This window comes from Glycine soja, chromosome 18 (genome assembly GCF_004193775.1).
Source record: "Glycine soja cultivar W05 chromosome 18, ASM419377v2, whole genome shotgun sequence".
Taxonomy (NCBI): domain Eukaryota; kingdom Viridiplantae; phylum Streptophyta; class Magnoliopsida; order Fabales; family Fabaceae; genus Glycine; species Glycine soja.
Window position 1 is genome coordinate 693,226 of NC_041019.1, and position 24,109 is coordinate 717,334.

The 24,109-nt window shown below is 33.9% G+C and overlaps 3 protein-coding genes across 3 annotated transcripts; all 3 read right to left on the minus strand.

Annotated features, from left to right (window-relative positions):
* Nucleotides 1-73: 73 nt before the first annotated feature.
* On the minus strand, nucleotides 74-3,582 carry LOC114395239 (lysine histidine transporter 2-like). The gene is made up of 7 exons (XM_028356960.1): nucleotides 3,344-3,582; nucleotides 2,658-3,041; nucleotides 1,865-2,258; nucleotides 861-966; nucleotides 665-756; nucleotides 466-534; nucleotides 74-369 (listed from the first exon to the last, which is right to left on the minus strand). Exons 1-7 carry the CDS (start codon nucleotides 3,517-3,519, stop codon nucleotides 271-273), a joined length of 1,320 nt encoding a protein of 439 aa, XP_028212761.1. The 5' UTR covers nucleotides 3,520-3,582; the 3' UTR covers nucleotides 74-270.
* A 975-nt stretch (nucleotides 3,583-4,557) lies between these two features.
* On the minus strand, nucleotides 4,558-7,919 carry LOC114395237 (ankyrin repeat domain-containing protein 50-like). Its single transcript, XM_028356959.1, has 2 exons — nucleotides 6,860-7,919; nucleotides 4,558-6,046 (listed from the first exon to the last, which is right to left on the minus strand). Exons 1-2 carry the CDS (start codon nucleotides 7,520-7,522, stop codon nucleotides 4,760-4,762), a joined length of 1,950 nt encoding a protein of 649 aa, XP_028212760.1. The 5' UTR covers nucleotides 7,523-7,919; the 3' UTR covers nucleotides 4,558-4,759.
* Nucleotides 7,920-18,567: 10,648 nt separating this feature from the next.
* On the minus strand, nucleotides 18,568-21,387 carry LOC114396826 (glyceraldehyde-3-phosphate dehydrogenase GAPC1, cytosolic). Its single transcript, XM_028359008.1, has 12 exons — nucleotides 21,238-21,387; nucleotides 21,099-21,131; nucleotides 20,913-21,013; nucleotides 20,658-20,773; nucleotides 20,434-20,533; nucleotides 20,027-20,173; nucleotides 19,858-19,918; nucleotides 19,660-19,757; nucleotides 19,409-19,551; nucleotides 19,232-19,315; nucleotides 19,031-19,120; nucleotides 18,568-18,898 (listed from the first exon to the last, which is right to left on the minus strand). The coding sequence occupies exons 1-12, from the start codon at nucleotides 21,239-21,241 to the stop codon at nucleotides 18,853-18,855; spliced, it is 1,023 nt and encodes a 340-aa protein (XP_028214809.1). The 5' UTR covers nucleotides 21,242-21,387; the 3' UTR covers nucleotides 18,568-18,852.
* Between the last annotated feature and the right edge of the window lie 2,722 nt (nucleotides 21,388-24,109).

Here is a 24,109-nt window from a genome sequence, read left to right on the forward strand (position 1 = left end):
ATGACCATTATATTCACTACTTCATTACGTTTACAACCGGTAAACTCGTACAACAGTGTTTCCGCTAATAAGCTACACGGTGAATAAGATAGTTGTTACTTCAAAAGAAGTATAATTTTGTACAAGGCTAGTTGTGTGTGTATCACTTCCACAAATCCTATTAAGCTTATCTATATTCAATGTATAACGCATGTCTGCGTGCTTTCTTGTTATTTAGTTTCACCCATCAACTTTAAAATCGGTTGGGGAATCAATGATTGCATCAATAGTTTATGAGAAGAACTCGTAGTTTTTGGCCGATAATATGATATTCCTTAGAGCACCAATTGGAGATACTATCATCAACATTACCCCAAGAATAATGCAGATCTGAAATTTAAAAGGATGGAGAAGAAAATTAGTTCAAGTTTAAACAATTTGATAAATTAATTGAAGAGTTGTCAACTAAAATGACAATTAACATACCCAGTTAATCGTCCAAGACAAGCCAAATTTCTTGGGCTTTTTAAGCTTAAGCCATATGATACAGGGCAACTACAAGTAAGATAAAATAACACTACATTAAGCACGAGCATTAATTGGATTGGTAATACATATTCTCAATGATCCATATTCAATAATATATTTTAAAAGTTAAGAAATAATAAATATGCTTTCTACTTACAAAATATGATGTCGGGGCAAACGCAAAGCCTCCAAGAAATCCAAGAAGAGAGCCAAAGAACGGGATACATATGCCAATTAACATTGTCAATGCTGAAAAAACAACATTAAAAATAAGATAAGTATTGACCAATTGTCCAAGCCAACAATCTAGCCACTCAAAACAAAGTGTCCATAAGCAATCACTAATGACATACCAACATATATAGTGCGAGTTGTTACTCGGAGTGCAGTAGAAGGTGGGAAATTTAATTTCGTAACCATGTAGGTTTCGATCATATCAAACACTGGCATGGCAAACACCTGTGCTTACAAAAAAGATAAAAAAAATAAAATCAAACGAGAACATTGGCTTAAAAAACAACAATAATCACTTAAATATCTTTTTACTTCTTCTAATTTACAAAATTGTTTATTTATTTTTAATCCTTATAAATTATGTTTATTTTATTTTTTATCCAAATAATACTTTAGATCTTGAAGGGGATGTGAATCATCGCATTCAAGCAGGATGGATGAAATGGAGAAAAGCATCGGGGGTGTTATGTGATGCAAAGGTACCGATCAAGCTAAAGGGAAAGTTTTATCGGACTGCGGTAAGACCGGCGATTTTGTACGGAACAGAATGTTGGGCGGTCAAGAGCCAACATGAGAATAAAGTAGGTGTAGCGGAGATGAGGATGTTGCGGTGGATGTGTGGTAAGACCCGACAGGATAAAATTAGAAACGAAGCTATTAGAGAGAGGGTTGGAGTAGCGCCTATTGTAGAGAAGATGGTGGAAAATAGACTTAGGTGGTTTGGGCATGTAGAGAGAAGACCGGTAGACTCTGTAGTGAGGAGAGTAGACCAGATGGAGAGAAGACAAACAATTCGAGGCAGAGGAAGACCCAAAAAGACTATAAGAGAGGTTATAAAAAAGGATCTCGAAATTAATGGTCTGGATAGAAGTATGGTACTTGATAGAACATTATGGCGAAAGTTGATCCATGTAGCCGACCCCACCTAGTGGGATAAGGCGTTGTTGTTGTTGTTGAATACTTTAGATAATATTTTTTCATTATTTGAAATGTTATCTAAAATGATATAAGGATTAAAAATAAAATAATAATTATTTACAAGAACTAAAGAAAATAATTTTATAAAAATAAAAAAATAAAAAATTACAACAACTAAAAAGATAGTTAGAAAGTTGTAACTCTCCTGGTAGCCTCCAACAACGTGGACAAAGACAAAGAGGTTAGCAGCGGCAATGAGCCAAGCGGGGCGTTCTAGTGTGATGAGGATGTTATCATCAACTGAGTTTCCAAACATATAGTATCCAATGAAGGCAACAGGTAAGTAGCAGAATGCAACTCCTATGTATGCCAAAATAACTCCTCTCCACATGGGTTTCTTGGAAGGTGTATCTTCGGATGAAGGCATGGTTGCTTGAATTTCCAAAACCACATTGTGACCTGCGTAGGCAAATGCTACATCACCCAAGGCAGAAAAGAAGTTGAATACAGCATCAGCAGAGCTAGTGGCTCTGGAGCCATAATCCACATTTGCTTCAATCCCCTTGTTTATAGAAGCACCCCAAGCGATGGTTGAGTATCTGTTTAAATTAAACTATCCACACTCAACATTAATCATTCACTAATAAGGTAAGATTATTATATTAAGGACGAAATTTGGATATAATTTAGGTGTTGTTATAAAATATTACTTGAATGATCTTATACTAAGTTAAAATGACCAAGGTGATAAGTCATGATTATTATGGAAAACCCATATGACCTAGGTGATATTTCTCATTGGAAAACAACTTTTGTATTGTTCCCGAGTGAAAATTAGAGTAATACCTCAATAACCTACATTGATCTTTAATGCAAATTATTGAGAGGATGCCCTAATTATGATTGGAGAACAACAATAAAAATATTTAAAGGTTTGCATTTAAATTTTATCCTTAAAATAAACGGATATAAAAACAAAGGTAGAAGAGTTTAGTTACATCAAAGACATGGCAGCTGCAACAAAAGAGATAGCAGAGATGGAGTTCAAGTTAGGGCATTGCGCAAGAACGATGTTCACAGAAGCGAAGATAACAATCCAATACGAGGTCTTAATATCTTTGCAATCGGGACAAAGGGTATCATGAACTTTCTTCAATGACTTGCCACCAGTAACCATATAGACAATGCACGTGCCAACTTCAACAACAACTTGTTGGGGAACCACAATCCAGAGACCTAGCTTGTCTCCGAAGGCATGCTGGCCCAACTCATGGTACCTATCAAATCTTTTCCCTGGCACCATTTCGTGCATCTCAACCATTTGCCATAGGGTGTAGAGGGTGATAACCCATGACAAGATAAGCACGGTAGCACCGGGGCCCCTATTATTTTTAAATGATAATAATGATTAGAAACACAAGTATGTTCAAATAAAATCAAATGGAAGGTTAAAGAGGAATTATTTCATGATCCAAAGCATATGATCCTTCCTAATAAATCTTTACGTGACATATAATTATAATTTTTTTTTCTATTTAAGAAAAAATGTCAGAGAGATTGATGGAGAGATATGACTAGTTTCGAAAAACATGTCACTTAGAGATTGATTGGGACCTTTAACTATATGATTTCAAACTATATAATAATTTCTCAGAAGATAGGTGATATTAAAGAATCCATGTACCAGCCCATATTTGACATGGCAAATGGAAGGCTGAGGACACCTGCACCAACCATGGCTGTGAGATTGTGGAAGGCTGAAGACCACCATTTGGCATTTCGGGAACCAGTGACAGGAAGCCAATCATCGATTGCCTTCTGCCTGGCAGCAACATCACTGTTTTCCTCAGAGTGGCCCATTTTCCCACCCCCACACGCAGTAGTATTTGATTAATTTATATATCTGCTTGTTTTTTTTGGGGAGGGGTGGGGTTAGACAACGAAATCTGAACAAGGAAGACCGTTTTATAGAAACTGAAAGGACAAATGTAAAGCAACTATAATTAGAAAAGTTAAAGTTTGTTTTTACTAAGAATGTCATTGCTGATTTTTCTTTGGCTCTAAATACTTTCTCGGTGGATTCTCACCATCCATATTATGGACATCAAATAAGGGGTGCATATTCTTTTTGTGAGAAGGGTTAGTACAATATAGAAGTTTTTTGGTTGTTACAAGAATATGGAAGTTTGCATAAGAATTATTAAATCAATTTGGCTATACATTCTAAAAAACTAACCAAAAAAATTTGAAGATGCAACATACTTTTGCACAAAATAGGATTGTACATAGAAGTCAAATCTTTTAAGTAGAAGTCCAATTGTTTTAGGAGTGTTAATAATCATTCACCCTTTTTTGGGGGAAATTTATCAAGTGCTGATCTCCATGATTTCAATCAATGTTTACGTAAATTCATACTTGAATTTTAAGATTTTGTTAATCAGTATTTTTAGAGTATCATTTAAGGAATTAAAAGAAAAAAATATTTATTAGGTAAATCGTAAGAGAATGTAAAAAAGATTATAGATAACACAATTTTTTGTCTCATAATAAAAATATTTCTAGTTAAGTTGTCTAACTAATTTCCTTAGGCATTAGTTAGCTTTTGTCTAAATTTTATAATTTACTATAAAAATTAATATCACTTGATTTTGATTATGTGTTATGTAAAAATTAGTGGAAACCAATACCACCCAATAATTTATCCAAACTGAACTATAGTGAAAAGATGAGAGAAATAACAAGAAAAAAGAAAAAAAATTCAAAACCAAATAAATAAAAAAAAGTAATGTATATTTATAATTTTTAAGACAAGAGGGAGTAGCACTTTGGCAGATATGCTAGGAAATTGATATGTAGTTTCATTTCATTGTTAATTGTGTAATCTGAACATGTTACACCTTGAAAAGAGTACAACATATGTTGCAAAGAAAATTGTTGCAAGAAGATCCGTAGTAAATAACATATGTCTAACAAAAAAAGCAACACAAACATGTTACACCTTGTGTGCATATTTGTGCAGTAACTTTTACAAACTTGTCATTACAAGCTAAGTAGTAAGTAATTTATCATTTTCATGTTCTCACCAAATTGATCACAATAGTTAGGCAACTATGGAACTTAAACGTTTGTAACCGCTGTTTGACTTTGCGCAGCTATTGGAATCTTCAACAGCCAGGCCCTGTGCTCCAAAAGAAAAATACCCATCCATTAATTTCTTATTGAAGGAACAGTGTTTGTAGTTCAATAGAAGAGTGCCGTCATCTATTGATCCATTAGAGCAAGAGGGTCCAATTATATCAACACCCTTTTGTTCCTTGATGTAAAAGAGAGAAGCCACAGATAATTCTTGGAAAGGACTAGGAGTTGAATGAGCAGAATGTGGCTTTAGCTGAATTACACCTTGCATTAGACCTGCACTGAATTTCACATTGGAGGATGGACTTGGAAGAGAAGTCCTCATAGATTGTGTTCTTTTGTTGTTTGGATGGGAGCATGGTTGTGAGTATCTTTGCCGCAACGGGATTGGAAACTCTTCCAAGTTTCTACTTGAACTGAAAGGGTCAAGAGAATCATCATCTTCCAATTCTGAGGCAGCTGCTTTTGTCTCTCTTCTCCTAGGCCAGTGGAGACGAAACTTTGAGCGCCTTACATTGACAGAACTAGACTTCTTGTTATGTGGGGAATTGGCTGAGTCAGAATTGCTTAGTTCGTTTGAGCAGGAATATGATTCCACACTTGCTTGATCATAATTGGTGGTATCTGATGAATTCTCAATGCCAGTGTACAAGAATATCTCTGCATCTGGTATTCTAAATGAAGTCCCAGGACTGCCTCCAATGACATGGGCTTTGTCATGAGTGCAAAGGGCATTTCCTGCCACAGCATCCTGACATTTAGAGACCCCTCCAGCAGAAATCATTTGCTTGATCAATATATCAGATGATGCTGATCGCGCCCTTTGTTTTAAAAGATCCAAAGGGGTCATCCCATCAGCATCACAAATGTTCAAATCAATTGATGGCACAGACATCAACAATTCCACTAGCTCACATTGAATATTATCCATCACGGATACATGAAGCGCCGTTCTTCCATCGTTGTTCTTAACATTGATAATGTCCTGTAAGTTCACAGTCTTTCCACTTACCAATTGCCTCATGAGCTCAGTATGCTTGTCCAGTCTACGGAAACCAGGACTTCTGAAACCAGCCACCGCCATATAAGTATCTCCGTAGTGATTGGTTAACAATGCTAGTGAGCGGGATGCAAGAATCAGAATCTCAACCACTGCTAAGTGACCCCTGTAAGAAGCTATATGTAATGCTGTGTTCCCTTGATCATCTGTTAAGTTTACAACATCAATTGATGCAAGTAGATTTCTCACCACCTGCGTCATTGAAATGATCAAGATAAGGGACAGTGAAAATGCAGGGCGTACACCAGTTTGGACATATTGAACTTTTGTAACTATGATGCACATATACGATACCTACCTGATACAAATCTAATACAACTATTCTGAAAATGTATAGGATACGATACATACTTAGATGCATATAGAAACAAACATAATAAATATATAATTCAATCCAAATTAAGAACATATTTCTTACATTCTAAAAACAAAATTATAAATCAGTGTAACCATGTCTTATATATAACTATATTAAATTTTACTACACATTCACAGTGAAACATCCAAAAATACCAGTTTAGATACATTCACAAAAGGCATTGGTACTCCACAGAGGATTAACAATTAACACTGACTGTTTCTGTGCTTGTAGCCTGGTAGGACAAAATTTAGAAGTAGTTCTACAAGTGATTTTGATACTATTCTCCAATCAGAATTAGAATTTCACTTCGGTAATCATTGTTAACATTTAATGAAAACTTTTAGTAAGCAGACTACTTAGATGAAACTCTAATTATTGTTGGAGAACAGTGACAAAAGCATCCATAAAACTACATTTTGTCGAAATGTCCAATGCGAATGCAAATCAGCTTAAAGCAGAAGGGCAAACGTAGGATGAATTCACCCAAATATGCAAAGTATAATTTGAACAGCATACTTCATATCTTATATTCTATACTCATATGATCCTGAAGGAACCAGATGTACTGTGCTAATTATATTCATTCAATTTAAAACCATAGACAAGCTGATCAAGATTCAAAGTAAAGTAACTCACTGCCTCACCTCAACCTGTCCTCTACCAGCTGCAGTATGCAGAGCAGTGCATCCTTGAGCATCTCTAAAGCCCAAAACGCCAGAACCGTTCCCCACAAGCCGTTTCAGCGTCTCCCAGTTCCCTCCTCTGGCAGCAGCATGAACTGCCCTATTCATCATGTCCCTCTCGTAAACATCCTCCATTTGCGGCGGCGAGAGAGCAGAACGAAGCAGAAGCTCAAACACCTCACAACTATTGCTCCTCGCCGCAGCATACAGTATCTCAGTGACTCCATACTCTCCTTCACCAAACACGAGCGCAGGGTACTTCCCCAACAATTCACGAACAAAATCCACGTCACCAGCTGAGGCAGCAGTGTAGAGAAGCCACCCGCCGTAGCCGGCGCGAATGAGAGAATTGTGTCCTCTTCCTGTCTCGCATTGCAGCATGAGATTCCTGGCAACCTGCGAGCGACATTTCGCGACGTTCTCCAAGTGTTTCTCGTCGTCCCACACGGTTTCGAGGCGGCGGATTCTGCGGAGGGAAGTGAGCTTGATGAGGAGGTTGGTATCCAGGTGGAGAAGCTCCACCACCAGATCATAGTGGCCGTTGGCAGCGGCGCAATCGATGGGAGATGCATACCACCATTGTTCTCCCGTACTCTCCCAGCGAAGAGGCAAGTATGGAGGCATTGCACTGGCGCTCTAAAACGCACACAAGTATACTTCCAATGTAGTAAGTTTACCACTGCAACAAACTTCAAGTCTGCAACTGGTAGTTGTTGTTTAGATGCTGACTCAAAGTTTTTCCTTATTTCAGTTTCTAAATGTAGCTAATAATAGTGTGATTGTGTGAAAATTGTTGGTGTGAGATTTGATAGAGTGAAGTGTGGGGATGGCATAATTAATGGCGAACATGAACCTAACTAGCGTTCTCTGCGGAATTTGATGGCAAAATGTTAAAAGAAAACAGAGTGTGAAAACACGTCACACACAGGTGTATGATGTTACATGACCAGGGCTTTGTCTCTGAGTGAGAGAGACTTGTGTCAATGCTGCAGAAGAAAAGTTGAAAAGAGAGCATAGAAAGATTAAGATTCTCTGGTCCGTGAACATATGGCCAAAGGCCATTTATTTGATTATGATTATCTGACCCCAGTAACCAACTGGTTACATTTAACAATCTTGCGTGCAGACTCTGTGTAAGCACAGTTAATTAATAAAATAAATAATATTAAAGTAATTTTAGCATGGATTAACATGAAAATACAAGAGCATTATTTAATGTGTCTTAAACTTTTGATTAGCACAGCTAAAATTACTTGTAATTTAAGCTTATGTAATGATCTCTAAGGTATTGTTCGGTAGAATAAAAAGAAAATAAAATGACATGAAAATTTTGAATTAAAATAAAATTTAAAATTATAGATATTATCTCATTTTACTATTATTATTTTTTTCTTTTTCATTCTCTTTCTCTACTAACTAACGGGTCCTAAGTGAGTCTGTGGTGTCAATTTCAACATATCATTCACATCCTGTGCCTGTCTCTATGTTCTGTCACTTTTCACCATATATATATATATATATATATATATATATATATATATAAAGACTTTTGATTAGTTATAGATATTTGGTTAAGGAAGGATTGCTCTGAAAAGTTGTTTCATTCATTCACATTAGGAAATTTCATGGAATTTGTCACACTTGAAACCCCAGATTTGGTACAACATTTAATTGGGTGCAGAGAGACAGAGAGGCTGTGGGCACAGACTATTGAGGCAAATCAAATTTTTCATACATGATTTTCATTTGCATTATTTGCTTCAAAGAATAAAGATTAATGCAGTGCTGAAAGCAGAGAGCTATAAACTTCTGTGAGCATAAACATTTGCTTGGTAGGAATAGAGATGTCCGTCAGTTAAGATTGGGACAAACCCTGCAGCTACGGCCATGTACTCGTCTTTTACTTACACCAGCTAAATGCTGAAAGCTATGACTTATATATATAAAAGCAAACAAAGAATGAGGTTTCGATATCATTGTTTGACTTTTGTTGATTGAGGAAAGTACCAACTTACATAAATTCTCACTTCTGTTTCTCTTTTGGGATGTTTAAACTTTTCAAAATTTTAAGTACTTAAGAGAATTACTTTGAAATAAAAATAAATATAATGATAATTTTTAACCGTTAAAGCATCATCTATTATTCGTAATTTAAACTACATTCATTTTTAATTTATTATTGTCGACCTCAACTGGATTGAAAATGACTCAATTGATGTATTTTTAATAATTAAAATATTTAATTTGAATTTTTTTAATTTGAAAATCAAATTAACACATTTTAAATAATTGAGAGACCCAATTAGTAATTAAGTCTATATTTTTTTTTAAGATACTTCTTGTCCAAGCGACCATGACGGGTGGCTGCCATCTCTATGGAGTTTGGAAGTGGCCTAACCATTGGGGTAGATCTTATCCATCATTTACTCATTTACATGTGATCTCACAACATGTCCTTAATTAGCGATAAAATTCATTTTGTTATCATAAAGATTTCTTATCATCATGCATATATTATTTGTTTTTTTTATTCTCTCTCATTTAAAACTAAAGTTAATATAAAATACTACTTAATATTAGTGATGGATCAATAAAAATAAATAAATAAATTTTATAATTAATAAAAAAGTAATATCAAATTAAATTATTTATAAAAATTTAGTAAATAGTTCTATATCTTAAAAAACCTAAAAATTTAAACTTTAAATAAAATTATGATATTCTAATTAGTTTGTAAAAAAAATATTTTAAAGTTTACTTTAAATTTAAATATTCACCCGAGCTGCTCAGAATATCTCTGTTAACATAATTAGGCATTTTTTAGGCTTTCGAATTCAGTGTATCTAGATTTTCAATGATTATAAATTGCTGAAAAATGCAGCTTCTTCAAACGGTCACTGACAATTAAATGCAAGAAAAACTAGCTACATTATGCATAGTTGAAATAAATGGGAAGAAAAAGGAAATTAATTATATACTACGTATATTCTGGTATACAACTATACACAAGCATGTGGACGCAAACCTTTATTATTTCTCTTTTCCATCACCATCAGTATATTGTTATTGTATATCCAAGGATGTCTTGCAGTAGCTGACTCTTTGAAATCTTGCCCTTAACTTTTTGAAGGAGATAGTGAACTGAAAAGAGCTGTATTCAAAACTGATACAGGGATACCAGCCTCTTAACTCATGCATGTGTCGATCCCAAATTAACTGGGATGGGTTAAATTTTAGAAATCAAATTTAATTAGTGTATTATTTTTTAATTTCCTACATATTTCTTTCTTCTCTAATCACCTTTCTTTTATTTCCATCAACTTTATTTCTCTTCTCAACCAAATAAAATGTTGTTAATGTTTAACCAGACACGCGTTACATTTGAGGGAGGAAAATGACAACAAAGAAATTGATGACAAATGTGAAAAATAATAAAAAGTAAGAAAATATAATATTAATAATGCTTTTTTTAGCTGTTTGAAAAGGAAAAGGTAAACATCCAAAATTCCCATGCAACACTTGGGAAAGGTAAACATCCAAAATTCCCATGCAACACTTGGGAAAGAAGAGTAAAAAATATAGATATGATAAAAAAAAATGTTAAAATAATAAAATATTAATGTATCATTAATTGTTTGAAAAGTCACCCGTCTTTTGTTTTTTATTTTATTTTATTAGATTGTCTCAAGTGTGGGAGAAATGTAAAAAAAATAAAATTTATAGCACATTTATAAACCATCCAATTTGGGCAGCATATTACAACTGGGGGACATCTCCATTCAACTGTTTTCACGTGGAAAGGGAACTCTGGCGAAGGAATCGAGGAGCAATGTGGGGCTTCACAAATCACACTTTAGTACTCACTCATCTATATGTCTCTGTTTCTGCATTTCAATTCAACTGATAGATCTACCTCATGGGATCACCATATTTGATTTATATATCTGTCTACCTCTTCTTTAATCTCAATCAAATGAGACGGGCAACATCCATGTGCCACCGCCATATAATCATAAAATCAATAGTGCAACAAGTCTTCAAACAAGTGCCTAAGACAATATCTGGCTTGGCAATTACAAACAAAATGGATCAGATTAAACATATTATTCAGAGATAGATCAGCATTACTAATTTTTTTTAAGAGTTACACTAACAAATGTAAAAATTATTTTATAAATTACAAATCATAATATGTATAACTTTTAAATAGCTTTTATATAAGTCAATAAACATATTATATATGTCAATTTCTAATAAAATGACACTGTAAAACTTTTTTAAATCTTTACATAGTTGGTGTAAGGACGTTTTTTCTCTTTTAATTGAAAGCTACCTTTTAATTTGACAAAAAAAAAATGGTTTAACATTACTTCTCAATAATGCCATTTTTTCGGGGGTGTCTCTTAACAGAAGTTTAAAAACTCTACTTTTTTGGTTACTTTTTTATATATTTTAAAAAGGCTCATTCATTTAAATATCAAGAATAATTAAGTAGGACATACGAACAAAATCCAATCCGAAGAAACAAAGCTGGTCTACTGCGGTAACTTGCTCTTTTCTATTTTTCATTTTTGTAATTTTGTTCATAGCATGAGGATTGCATCTCTTGGGACTTGGTTTTTGCTCTTCTATTTTTCAGGTTTTGACAATGGGCCATCACGTACGGAACCTCTCCCAATCCGCACCCGCGTGATCCAACTACCCATTCTATCACTTTCCCAAAAACAAAATAAGCAAATGTTGAAGGAAGGGTGTTATCTATTTGCAGCTCTCATTTTCTCTTTACACTTCCTCTTTTTGGTTTGTTTAATATTTTAAAATAACTTCCTCTCTCTCCCCCTTTTCTGCACCCCCTTCCTTTCCATCTCAACAAGGGTGTTCATGACCCTACTCATGTCATTGATTCCATTAGCTTCAAAGAGACTTTTGACGGATTTATATTTAAGAAATTAGACCTAGTACTTTGGAATGGTTTTGCATTATACTTTGAGCCATTTCCATATGGTCCAATGACATTATTTTAAAATTTAGTTTTTTAAGTATGTTTTTAATATACAACTTAACTATATATATATTAAGTTAGTCAATCTTAATAATGTAAGAAAATTAAAGTTTATTCTAAAAATACTTATAGTTAAATGATTTAAGTTATGACAACACATAATTCAAAAGATAATATGACTTAGATTGTTTATAGGCCAATAAATACATCCACTTATAGAAAATGAGTGGACATTTCATTAATAGAGTTCATAAAAAATTAAGGATTAATAATTAATACATATGAAAGTTGATGAAGGTCTCATTAACTGGAATGGTATATGGAATAAATTAATTTGTTTGTTTGAAAAGCTATGCAAAATAGAGTTCCTTCTAAACAAATTCTGGTGACTAGGGACATCTTGAGTATGGAACAAGCGGTTTGTAGATCATGTTCGAAGGCAACATAAACATTGAATCATTTGTTCCTAGGGTGTGAAGAAGCAATACAAATTTGGTATTGTTGTCCTCTATAATTCATTACAATTTGGTTGGGTAGGAACAAAGTTGTGTTTCAACAATCAGACTTGGAAGCTACAAAGATTTTTTAATATGCTCAGATCCTATGCTACAGGTGGTTGAGGTTTCATAAAAAGGGATTTATTTATCCGTATTCAACTTGGCTAAGTAATTTGTATCAGTGTATTGCCATCACTAGGAGAAGATCATAAATTAGATCGGTGCATATCCTAATCTTCAAGGATAAAGGGTTTGCTTCATCTTTGAACACCTGTATTAAATATATTATGAAAAATAATTTTACAAATGTTTATGAATAAAAAATTTGAGATATTTATAAATTTTTAAATATATTTTCCAAAAATTAATTTTCAGAAGGTATTATATTTTGGAATTAAATACATTCTAGAAAATTATTTTTCAAGGCATCTAAAATTTTATAAAAATACTTTTGTGGAATCAAAGATAGCTTTTGTCAATAAAAAAATATAAAAAAGAAAATATATGAACAAAATGAGTCAAAATATTGTGCTATCAAATAAAATAAAGCAAATATATTACATTAAAGTAAAGTAGAAAATATGTGAGACTCATAAAATTGTAAAAATTCTGATGAGAATCATGAAACTGGCCAAATACAGGCTAAAGGCCCAAGTGGAGAAGGACGAAGGCCTAAGTGGAGAAGGACAAAGCCCCCGAGTGGAGAAGGATGAAGGCCCAAGTGGAGAAAGATGAAGGCCCAGAGGCAGAGGCACTATCAAGACAATTAATGTTGCTGAAGGCCCAAACTAATTTGAAGGCCCAAGTTAAATATGTTTTTAGTTATAATTTTTATTTATTGTAGTTTTGGCCCAACCTATTTAGAAGGCCCATGTCTATTTTTATCTTTTAGTTCAGATACACTATAAGTATTGGTTTTTGTTTTGAATAAAAAAAAAAACTTTTGGCATTTTGATAAAATTGGGTGAGAGTTTCTCTCTGGGTTCCTTGTTGAACCAATTATCAGACTTATCAAGGTAATCCTTGTGGCGTCTACCCAGACTTATCTTCCTTCACCGGAAGTGGCGTCTACCCTGACTTATCTTCCTTAACCGGAAGTGGCGTCTACCCAGACTTATCTTCCTTAACCGGAAGTGGCGTCTACCCAGACTTATCTTCCTTCACTGGAAGTGGCGTCTACCATGACTTATCTTCCTTCACTGGAAGTGGCGTCATCCAAACCTTCGTAGCCTGTATCAAGCGATCCGCCCCGTAAGATGGGGCTACGAAGGTTTGGATGACGCCACTTCCAGTGAAGGAAGATAAGTCATGGTAGACGCCACTTCCAGTGAAGGAAGATAAGTCTGGGTAGACGCCACTTCCGGTTAAGGAAGATAAGTCTGGGTAGACGCCACTTCCGGTTAAGGAAGATAAGTCAGGGTAGACGCCACTTCCGGTGAAGGAAGATAAGTCTGGGTAGACGCCACAAGGATTACCTTGATAAGTCTGATAATTGGTTCAACAAGGAACCCAGAGAGAAACTCTCACCCAATTTTATCAAAATGCCAAAAGTTTTTTTTTTTATTCAAAACAAAAACCAATACTTATAGTGTATCTGAACTAAAAGATAAAAATAGACATGGGCCTTCTAAATAGGTTGGGCCAAAACTACAATAAATAAAAATTATAACTAAAAACATATTTAACTTGGGCCTTCAAATTAGTTTGGGCCTTCAGCAACATTAATTGTCTTGATAGTGCCTCTGCCTCTGGGCCTTCATCTTTCTCCACTTGGGCCTTCATCCTTCTCCACTCGGGGGCTTTGTCCTTCTCCACTTAGGCCTTCGTCCTTCTCCACTTGGGCCTTTAGCCTGTATTTGGCCAGTTTCATGATTCTCATCATTCCCTCCTTCTTGGAAAACATTTGTCCTCAAATGTTCAGGATCATCACCGTGTTCAAGTACCACTTCCTTCCTTTCCTTGTGGGCTTGCTTGGCATAGCTTTCATTCTTCTTTGCAATTTGCACCTTCACTTGGTCATACAATTTTTTTACATACGCAACTTTGGTCTGTGCATCCTTATGCTGAGTCTCTTGGGGCTTGCTGTTGTAAGTTGGCCTGTTAGGCAATGAAGCTTCTAGAAGGAGATCAACTTGATGTTCTATGCTTCTTGAAGGTGGCAGTCCATGAGGAATCTCCTTGGAAAAGACATCTTTAAATTCCTGCAATAAGGGTTGAACACTAGGAGAAACATAAATAGTTAACTGATTAGAATTATCACTCTCTCTCTTTTGTGTATCACTCTTTTCCTCGGGTGTATCACTCTTCTTTTTCATATTCCTTTGTGGAGCCTCACTATTTTCTTTCTCTTGTTCTCTTTTTTCTCTCATTCTGATTTGGTCATCACACACTTCTCTAGGGGATAGAGGTTTAAGAGTAAACAAGGAAGATTTGGTCAACAAACGTTGCATTTGTGTAGTCCACGCGTCCAGAAATAAGCGTTGAGATTCATCCAGTTGATGATATACACCACCATTGTCACCAGCTCTTGCCATGATTAAGGAACAAAGAATTTTGCAGTAAATTAAAAAAAAATTCAGGACCTCACCACACTCTACTCACGTGTTTCTCTCTTTAATGGTAGTTCACTCGTGTTTGATGCTCTCAATATAGGCTTTTGTGTGATGTTTTCACTCTTGCCTTTTACCACTCACTCCCTCTTAAGTTCCTGGATAGACCGAATTAGACACACAAGGTAATATAAAATAAAAGGAAAGACAATAGAATTATCAGAGTAACAGATTTGATTTGGGATAACAACTTGGACTTGATTTGGATAGCAGATTAGATTTGGATAACAAATCTGATTTGGATAATTTTTTTTGATTTGATTTAATTTGGATAATAGATCAGATTTGGGATAACAAATTAGATTTAATTTGGATAACAGATATGATAACAAATAAGATAACAGATAGGATAACAGATAAGATAACAGATATGACAACTAAAATTCAAATGCTCATAACTTTTGCTACGATTGTCTGTTTGAGGCCCACTATATATCAAAACGCTCAAAATTCAGAGGAGAATCTAGATAAGGGGATTTGTTCCACGATTTTCTTTCAAATAAAAAACACCTCTAAATGCCTCAATTTCGTGTTCAAAGATCAAACACCCACTTTTTTTTTTTTTCAAATTTTTTTTTTTGCAATTTTTTTTTTGACACAGTGTGAAAGACACAAGAAACAAGAACAAGGATGTGACAAGAACAAGAACGCAAATAACAGAACACAAGACGCAAACAAAAACGAAACAAGATGTAAACAAGAACGCAAATAACAGAACAAGGACAAAAACACGAACCTAGACAAATTACAAAGAAAAAAAAATAGGATAGGATAGGATAGAACCTGTATCAAGAGCCGAAGCTCTGATACCAGATGATGTGAACCTGAGTAGGAGTGGATCGTTTGATACAGGCTACGAAGGTTTGGATGACGCCACTTCCAGTGAAGGAAGATAAGTCATGGTAGACGCCACTTCCAGTGAAGGAAGATAAGTCTGGGTGGACGCCACTTCCGGTTAAGGAAGATAAGTCTGGGTAGACGCCACTTCCAATGAAGGAAGATAAGTCTAGGTAGACGCCACAAGGATTACCTTGATAAGTCTGATAATTGGTTCAACAAGGAACCCAGAGAGAAACTCTCACCCAATTTTATCAAAATGCCAAAAGTTTTTTTTTTTATTCAAAACAAAAACCAATACTTATAGTGTATCTGAACTAAAAGATAAAAATAGACATGGGCCTTCTAAATAGGTTGGGCCAAAACTACAATAAATAAAAATTATAACTAAAAACATATTTAACTTGGGCCTTCAAATTAGTTTGGGCCTTCAGCAACATTAATTGTCTTGATAGTGCCTCTGCCTCTGGGCCTTCATCTTTCTCCACTTGGGCCTTCATCCTTCTCCACTCGGGGGCTTTGTCCTTCTCCACTTAGGCCTTCGTCCTTCTCCACTTGGGCCTTTAGCCTGTATTTGGCCAGTTTCATGATTCTCATCAGATGATGTGAATCTTACGGGGCGGATCGCTTGATACAGGCTACGAAGGTTTGGATGACGCCACTTCCAGTGAAGGAAGATAAGTCATGGTAGACGCCACTTCCAGTGAAGGAAGATAAGTCTGGGTAGACGCCACTTCCGGTTAAGGAAGATAAGTCTGTGATGTGAATCTTACGGGGCGGATCGCTTGATACAGGCTACGAAGGTTTGGATGACGCCACTTCCAGTGAAGGAAGATAAGTCATGGTAGACGCCACTTCCAGTGAAGGAAGATAAGTCTGGGTAGACGCCACTTCCGGTTAAGGAAGATAAGTCTGGGTAGACGCCACTTCCGGTTAAGGAAGATAAGTCAGGGTAGACGCCACTTCCGGTGAAGGAAGATAAGTCTGGGTAGACGCCACAAGGATTACCTTGATAAATCTGATAATTGGTTCAACAAGGAACCCAGAGAGAAACTCTCACCCAATTTTATCAAAATGCCAAAAGTTTTTTTTTTTATTCAAAACAAAAACCAGTACTTATAGTGTATCTGAACTAAAAGATAAAAATAGACATGGGCCTTCTAAATAGGTTGGGCCAAAACTACAATAAATAAAAATTATAACTAAAAACATATTTAACTTGGGCCTTCAAATTAGTTTGGGCCTTCAGCAACATTAATTGTCTTGATAGTGCCTCTGCCTCTGGGCCTTCATCTTTCTCCACTTGGGCCTTCATCCTTCTCCACTCGGGGGCTTTGTCCTTCTCCACTTAGGCCTTCGTCCTTCTCCACTTGGGCCTTTAGCCTGTATTTGGCCAGTTTCATGATTCTCATCAAATTCTCTCTTTTTTTATTCTCAATTTGAACTCAACCAAATGACTTAAGAATAATAACATGTACTCACTTCCCACCCCTTCCCAAAATCCCAATCACCCTTAATAAAAGGGCTAAGGCCATCTCCAACCGTGGTTCTTGAAAAAGGACCTTAACTTTATGATATGATCTTCCTAAGATTTATTATTGGAGTTGACAATCAAATCTTCACATGGAGATCTGGTTCTTCCACAAGAATCACCAAGATCCGCAAAGTTTCCCAATTTTTTTTTGTCTCTCTGCCCAGTAGAGACCCATGGGAAGCAACTGCCACAAAGGGGAAGAGAGTGTGGGGGGTCGCGTCAAAGGGAGGTAAGGGTGGTGTTGGGTTTCACGGAGGGACCAGATGGTGGGGGTGGGTGGCGTGGCGAAAGGTGAGGGGTGGAGGAGCGCAAGAGAAAGGATGAGAGGGTGAGTGGTGGGGGAACGTCAGAGAGATAAAAGAAAGGACAAGGAGGAGTGGTGGAGGGGACACGACTTGGAAGGAAAGTGAAAAGAAGGAGTTTGGACATTCAAATTTTTAAAATTAGAAAATATACAATTAATTATTTTAAAATAAATTATAAATAAATATTAGAAGGTGAATGTAAAAAAAAACCTAAAAAAATTATTTAAGATTTTAAAATGAGATTTAATATGAGTAAAAAAATTTAAAAACTCCTGAAAGTAATATAACACTGTAACTATAGGGTAAAAATAATAATTGAGATCTCCTGTCGAAGATACCTGCGCTACATTTTAACAAACTATGTAAAAAAAAAAAATAGTAATTCTTGTTCGATATCACTTTGCCTCAATAAGAAGTACTCCAGTATTTGGTTATGAAAGGGACTAAACTACAATCCCAACCCTTCCCAAAGTGCCGTTCACTAATAATAAAAGGGGCTATACTACAAATTTTAGCAAATTACATAAGAAAAAATAGCACTATTTATGTCCTTAAATATAAAGGAATTCATATTCTTTAAGAAAATTAGTTATTTTAAGTAATAACATTAAGTTAACAAAAACTTAATTTGTATTTTTATGCCAAAAGTATTCCCAAAATTATTAGAACTCATTTATTAATTAATGTTTGCTAGTATCTTCTTCAACGAACGTAAGAGGAAAAATAATTTTATCTTATTAATTTATAAGTTTTACACTTCAAAATAATAAAAAATAGTCTAAAAATAATTAATAGAAGAAACAACCTCCAAAAAAGTCTTATATTTATTCTAAATAAAATAGCCACAAGAACTATTTTGATTATAAAAGATAATAAATATCAAAATATGTTAACAATATTATATTATTAACTTAATTATAACAAAGAGACGTGGAAAACAAAATGTTGCTTATACTAGATGATTATGATAACGAAACAGAATAGTCAATCGTCCCTTACGAGAGGAAAAACCTATAAGGCCGTCTACCAACTCAACATATTGCACTGTTTTTCAATGATATCTCTCACAGCAACACAAAGTGTTTATTCCGAATTCACACTAAAATAAACTCGATTAAGATAAAAATTTGGAACGGTGTAGCGATGATATCCAAGCTCAGACTCAATTCTTTAAGCCACGGATGCAATGTGGACAATCAAATCAATCACACGGGAACTGCAAAAAAATAAAAAAAAAACAAACAAAATGGTCCTCATTAGTCATTATCAAGTAACAACGAAGGATAAAAAAAACACATTTCCTCGTCCTTCTATTCAAGGTTATGAGAACAAGATATAGAGTAGTTACCTGTAACCCCATTCGTTGTCATACCAGGAAACAAGTTTTACAAAGTTGTCATTCAAAGAAATTCCGGCCTTGGCGTCAAATATGCTAGACCTGCACATGAAAGTAACATTCAACATGGCAAGTAATATTAGACTAAGAGAAAACCAAAAACTGATAATGATAGTTTATCTTCGAATGTTGCTTCAAAACACAACACATCACCTGTTATCACCAACAAAATCAGTAGACACAACATCATCTTCGGTGTAACCCAAAATACCCTTCAATTTGCCCTCTGATTCCTCCCTGAAAGTTCAACACGAAGAGTTGTTGGGTCAAAGGAAAAAAAACATGATTCAATTTGCCAAATGCAAAGATTTTCAAAACCTTAAAACTTACTTGATAGCAGATTTGATTTGCTCATAGGTTGCTGGCTTCTCTAGCCTGACAGTGAGGTCAACAACTGAAACATCTACAGTGGGGACTCGGAAGGACATGCCAGTCAATTTACCATTCAGTGCTGGAAGAACTTTTCCTACAGCCTGTTTATTCCAAATTAAACATTCAACAAAGAACAAAAGCTTTAGAATAAAATTTACACCATCCAACTAAAGAAGTATGCATAATTTTAAATATAACAAAGGCAGCACCTTAGCAGCTCCAGTGCTGCTGGGAATTATATTGAAGGAAGCAGCTCTTCCACCCCTCCAGTCCTTGTTTGATGGACCATCAACAGTCTTCTGAGTAGCTGATTCATCACAAAAAGTATATAATGAATACCATATCTTCATCTAAAATTGAAAAGGATAATAGATTAATTCAAGAAGTTATATAGCCAAATGACAAACCTGTGATGGCATGAACAGTGGTCATAAGACCCTCCACAATTCCAAATCGGTCGTTGATAACCTGTACAAAATTAAGATTTAATAATTTCATTAAGAAAAATGCAAATTTATAATACAGATGGAAGCAGCAATAAATAAATATATCACAAGGGTATAAATCAAAATAAACCTTGGCGAGGGGAGCAAGACAATTGGTAGTGCAGCTAGCATTGGAAACAATGTCAAGCTCTGGCTTGTACTCCTTCTCGTTAACACCAACAACAAACATGGGTGCATCTTTGCTTGGGGCAGAGATGACAACCTTCTTGGCACCACCCTGATCATAATCATAACCAAATTATACTCATTTCAAATCACTAATTAAACTTCCTAGATATCTAAAGACACGAATGATCCATTTATTTTCGATTGGCAAAAGATAATTTGTTAGTTGTTATTAGAAATGTCAGTTGGGAATTCAAATCCGTGAACTCTCCCCCTCCCTTTACGCTTCTCCAACTACTGGACCAATCTTATATCTTCCGACACAAAAGATCCACAACAATAGATAATCAAATAAGAGAGATCACAACAAACCTTCAAGTGAGCAGCAGCCTTGTCCTTGTCAGTGAATACACCAGTTGACTCAACAACATAATCAGCACCAACCTCACCCCATGGAATTTCCTCAGGGTTCCTGAGGCAACAAGACAACGAATTAGATTAAAAAAGAAAAAAGGAACATGTAAAGTCCTAGTGTCCAGGGACACAAATCATAGATTTAATTAAAAGTAAAACACAAGAAAGAGGCATCAGTTTACCTGATTCCAAAAACGGTGACGGGCTTCTCACCAAAGAGAAGGGTCTTAGAGTCCTTCACCTTCACATCAAAATGCTTCCACTGGCCATGAACGGTGTCGTACTTGAACATGTATGTCTGCCAGACCAATCAATGTTTAAAACATTAAACAACGCACATTATTAGCAAAACCTACTACTCTCATATTCAATATTGCAAACCCTTGTGTGTGTGTGTGTTTTTTCAGGACAATAGAGTCAAATAAAAAAACATTTACCATGTAATCAGTGGTGATGAAAGGATCGTTGACAGCAACAAGTTCAACATCATTCCTTTGAAGGGCAACCCTGGCCACCAAACGGCCAATCCTTCCAAACCCTGCATACACATAATCTTCTTCTTAGTACAAAGCAAAGAAACAAAAACACTGAAAAAGTCACATGAAACAAAACCAATTCATTACCGTTGATGCCGATCCTAATCTTCTTATCTGATGCTGCTCAAGAAAAAAAAAATAGAAAACGATGGATTAAGAGGTTAAGAAATTAAAAAAAAAAAAAACAAAATCGAGCTGAGAATGAATAGTAGACTAGAGTGAGTACCCATGAGAGAGAGTGTTTGAACAGAAGGAGAATGAGATTAGAAATGTTATTAGAGAGCGTGATTTGGTGAGGCAAAGAAGGGGTTAAGGAGGGGTATTTAAAGGGGTTGTGTCTGAAGGTCACGTGAGGGGTCATGACATGACCGTTTTTCTGCTTCGAGCCGCTGATTGAAAAAATAAAAACCGAGGTTTTGCCCATGGTTTGTCAAAAGGGTTAAACGTTGGGTGAGGTGAGGCGTTACATTAGCAACTAGAAATTGCCTTCTAGGACAATTGGTTGCATGATTTTGGACCTTCCTAATTATTAATAATAATGTTTGCTTTCATTTAATAAGAATTTACTAAAGTCAATCAAAAGAAAGTACTCCTATTTATCATGTTATAATTTAATCAATGTGTAGTATAATTCAATTGTTTGAATAAGATATATAAATTATTGTAAATTTTTTTATATTATTTTTAATTTACACTTATTCAAATATTATATTTTTATTTACTGTTTAAAATATTGTATTTTTTATTTAACATCATTTTAATGATAATCTTTTAAAAAAACTTTTAAAAGCATTTGGTAATGGCTGCCGGAATTGTAAATTGGAATCCTAGAATATTCGGGTGTTGAGCTGTTTCTATGCTGAGACTTGTCAAGTTTCTAATGGATTTTTTATTGACCATTTTAGCTGATGTGGTTTTCAAATAGGAAGTTGATAGTTCAGTATAAAAAAAATTAAGCATTATTTTATAATTTAAACTTTGATTAGCTTTATGAACAAATTCAATTAAAATTGCAGTTAATTTTATCACTATCAATTCCTATTCGGTTTGACAGCATAGTTTCTAGCTTGTTCTACGGCAATGACATGTACAAAGAAGAAACAATATTTTATTTGAAAAAATTAAAGAAAAATACAAAAAAATTGACATAATCAATGTATTTGGGGATGTCTCAACAAATGAAGCCTTAGAGGACGTGATCATCCATAGTGCATACTACCGTCAACTTCAAGTGTTATTAAGAAAAAGTATTATATTTTACAAATTATAATTAACATTATAAAATAAATTCAATTAAAATTGCAGTTAGTTTTATTACCATCAAGTTGCTTTTATAATACTAAAATTGCATGAAATTTAGAATTAAATATTTTTTTAGTCTTTCTAATTTTTTTTTTCTTATGATACTTTTAGATGATATTTTTTTTTCACAATTCAAAGTATTGTCTAAAATGTTATAAGAACGAAAATAAAATAAAATAAATTTATGATAATTAAAAATAACAAATAATTTTGCATGAAAGAAACATAAAAAAACACATTAAATTATAAGAATTAAAAATATATTTAAATCTATAAGTTATGACACCAAATCTCATTTAATCTCGTTTTTACAAGTATCATATATCAAAGATATTTATGTTTACATTTTTTTTTATTTCAACATGGTTTTATGTATTAAATGTAAATTGAATATATCATTTATAAACAAATAAAAATCAATAAAAAAAATTGTTATCATAATCTTGCATGTCTATGTCACTATATATAGAATATGATTTAGTATGACAAAACTTAAAAGCAAATCAAATTACTATATATGCTTGTTGATTTTTGTTAATGGGTCACAAAATTATTTAGCATAATAAATTATAGTTTTAATGGAATTTAAACTTATATTTAATATAATATAAAATATGAGATTGAGTGGAAACAGTAAGTTAGGTCAAGAAGAAAAAATGTTATATTTAAAGTGTGTTTGACAATAAATTTATTAGTTTTTAACATTTTTTCTAGTTGAGAAGTTTGTTTGATTTTTTGATAGACGAGCTTTTTTAGTAGTTTTTAGTTTTTTTAAGATATTACTTGAAGTGATATTTTTTAAAACGTTATCTTTTAATTTTTTACATTTATTTCCTTTTTGTTATTAAATATTTATTAAAGGTAAAAACATTACATAAATATGTCCTTTTACATAATTTTATATTTTTTAACTAATTCAATAGATAATTTTACCCAAACACTTAAATTCAGTAAAATAGTTTTCTAACTTTCAACTACCAACTAGTCTTTCATCTTCTAACTAATTTTGTCAAATATAGTCTTAAGATTATTTTTGATTGATTGACATTGTAAAAAAAAATGTTTACACTAACAATCTATAAAAATTAAATTAAAAAAACTTAACAAAAGAATAAAATATGTATTTATGAGATGCATCTTCTTTTTGGAAGCTCATTTCTCAATAATTCCAAGATTAAACATGTTTCACTAATTTTGGAATAAGTGAAGAAAGTTTTGTAGTTAGCAAAAATGAGGAGGGTGTTCATGATTTTTCTCATCTCTATTTAAAGGAAATCTTAATAGGTTTAAGATTAAGAAATTGGATTCTATATATTCTAAAAACGTGCCTTAGTTATACTCTTGGTCATTCTAACATAATCTAATGCTATATTTGTATTTATATCATTTATCTTAAAAATATGAATTGTAAAATGTACCTTAACTATTATTGTATTAATTTATTTTATGATTTAGTTATATATAATGTTAAGATTAATATATTGTGCCAACAAATTAGATTAACCTAGTCTTATCCCAAAAGTTTTTAGGTTTTGGTCAAGACAAGTTTGAGTTCATATAATTAATTCTATTAAAAGTTTGATCGTATGAGAACATAATTAAGTTAACTCATCCCACACAAAACACCCGTACATGTTAGTGAGGGTAAGCACATTTTAAAATGACTTATATTGGTTTGTGAATCACATGAAATCATATTGATCTAATTTAACTTGTTATTTTCAATTTGAATGTTTGAAAATTCATTTCCCTCAAAACTTATTAAAAATATTTTTACTATTCACAACAATTAGTTT

Bases quoted from the DNA above. Each gene is read 5' to 3' on its own strand.
- LOC114395237 (XM_028356959.1), bottom strand. From the start codon at position 7,522: ATGCCTCCATACTTGCCTCTTCGCTGGGAGAGTACGGGAGAACAATGG. The intron at 6,047-6,859 runs GTGAGGCAGTGA...TCAATGACGCAG, and splicing joins CTGGTAGAGGACAGGTTGAG to GTGGTGAGAAATCTACTTGC.
- LOC114396826 (XM_028359008.1), bottom strand. The intron at 20,534-20,657 runs GTAAACTGATGC...TTGTTGCCTCAG, and splicing joins GTCACCGTTTTTGGAATCAG to GAACCCTGAGGAAATTCCAT. The intron at 19,919-20,026 runs GTTTATTTTGAT...AATTTTGTACAG, and splicing joins GTCTTGCTCCCCTCGCCAAG to GTTATCAACGACCGATTTGG.
- LOC114395239 (XM_028356960.1), bottom strand. From the start codon at position 3,519: ATGGGCCACTCTGAGGAAAACAGTGATGTTGCTGCCAGGCAGAAGGCA. The intron at 3,042-3,343 runs GTACATGGATTC...TAAAAATAATAG, and splicing joins GCCATGTCAAATATGGGCTG to GGGCCCCGGTGCTACCGTGC. The intron at 2,259-2,657 runs GTAACTAAACTC...TAATTTAAACAG, and splicing joins GCAGCTGCCATGTCTTTGAT to ATACTCAACCATCGCTTGGG.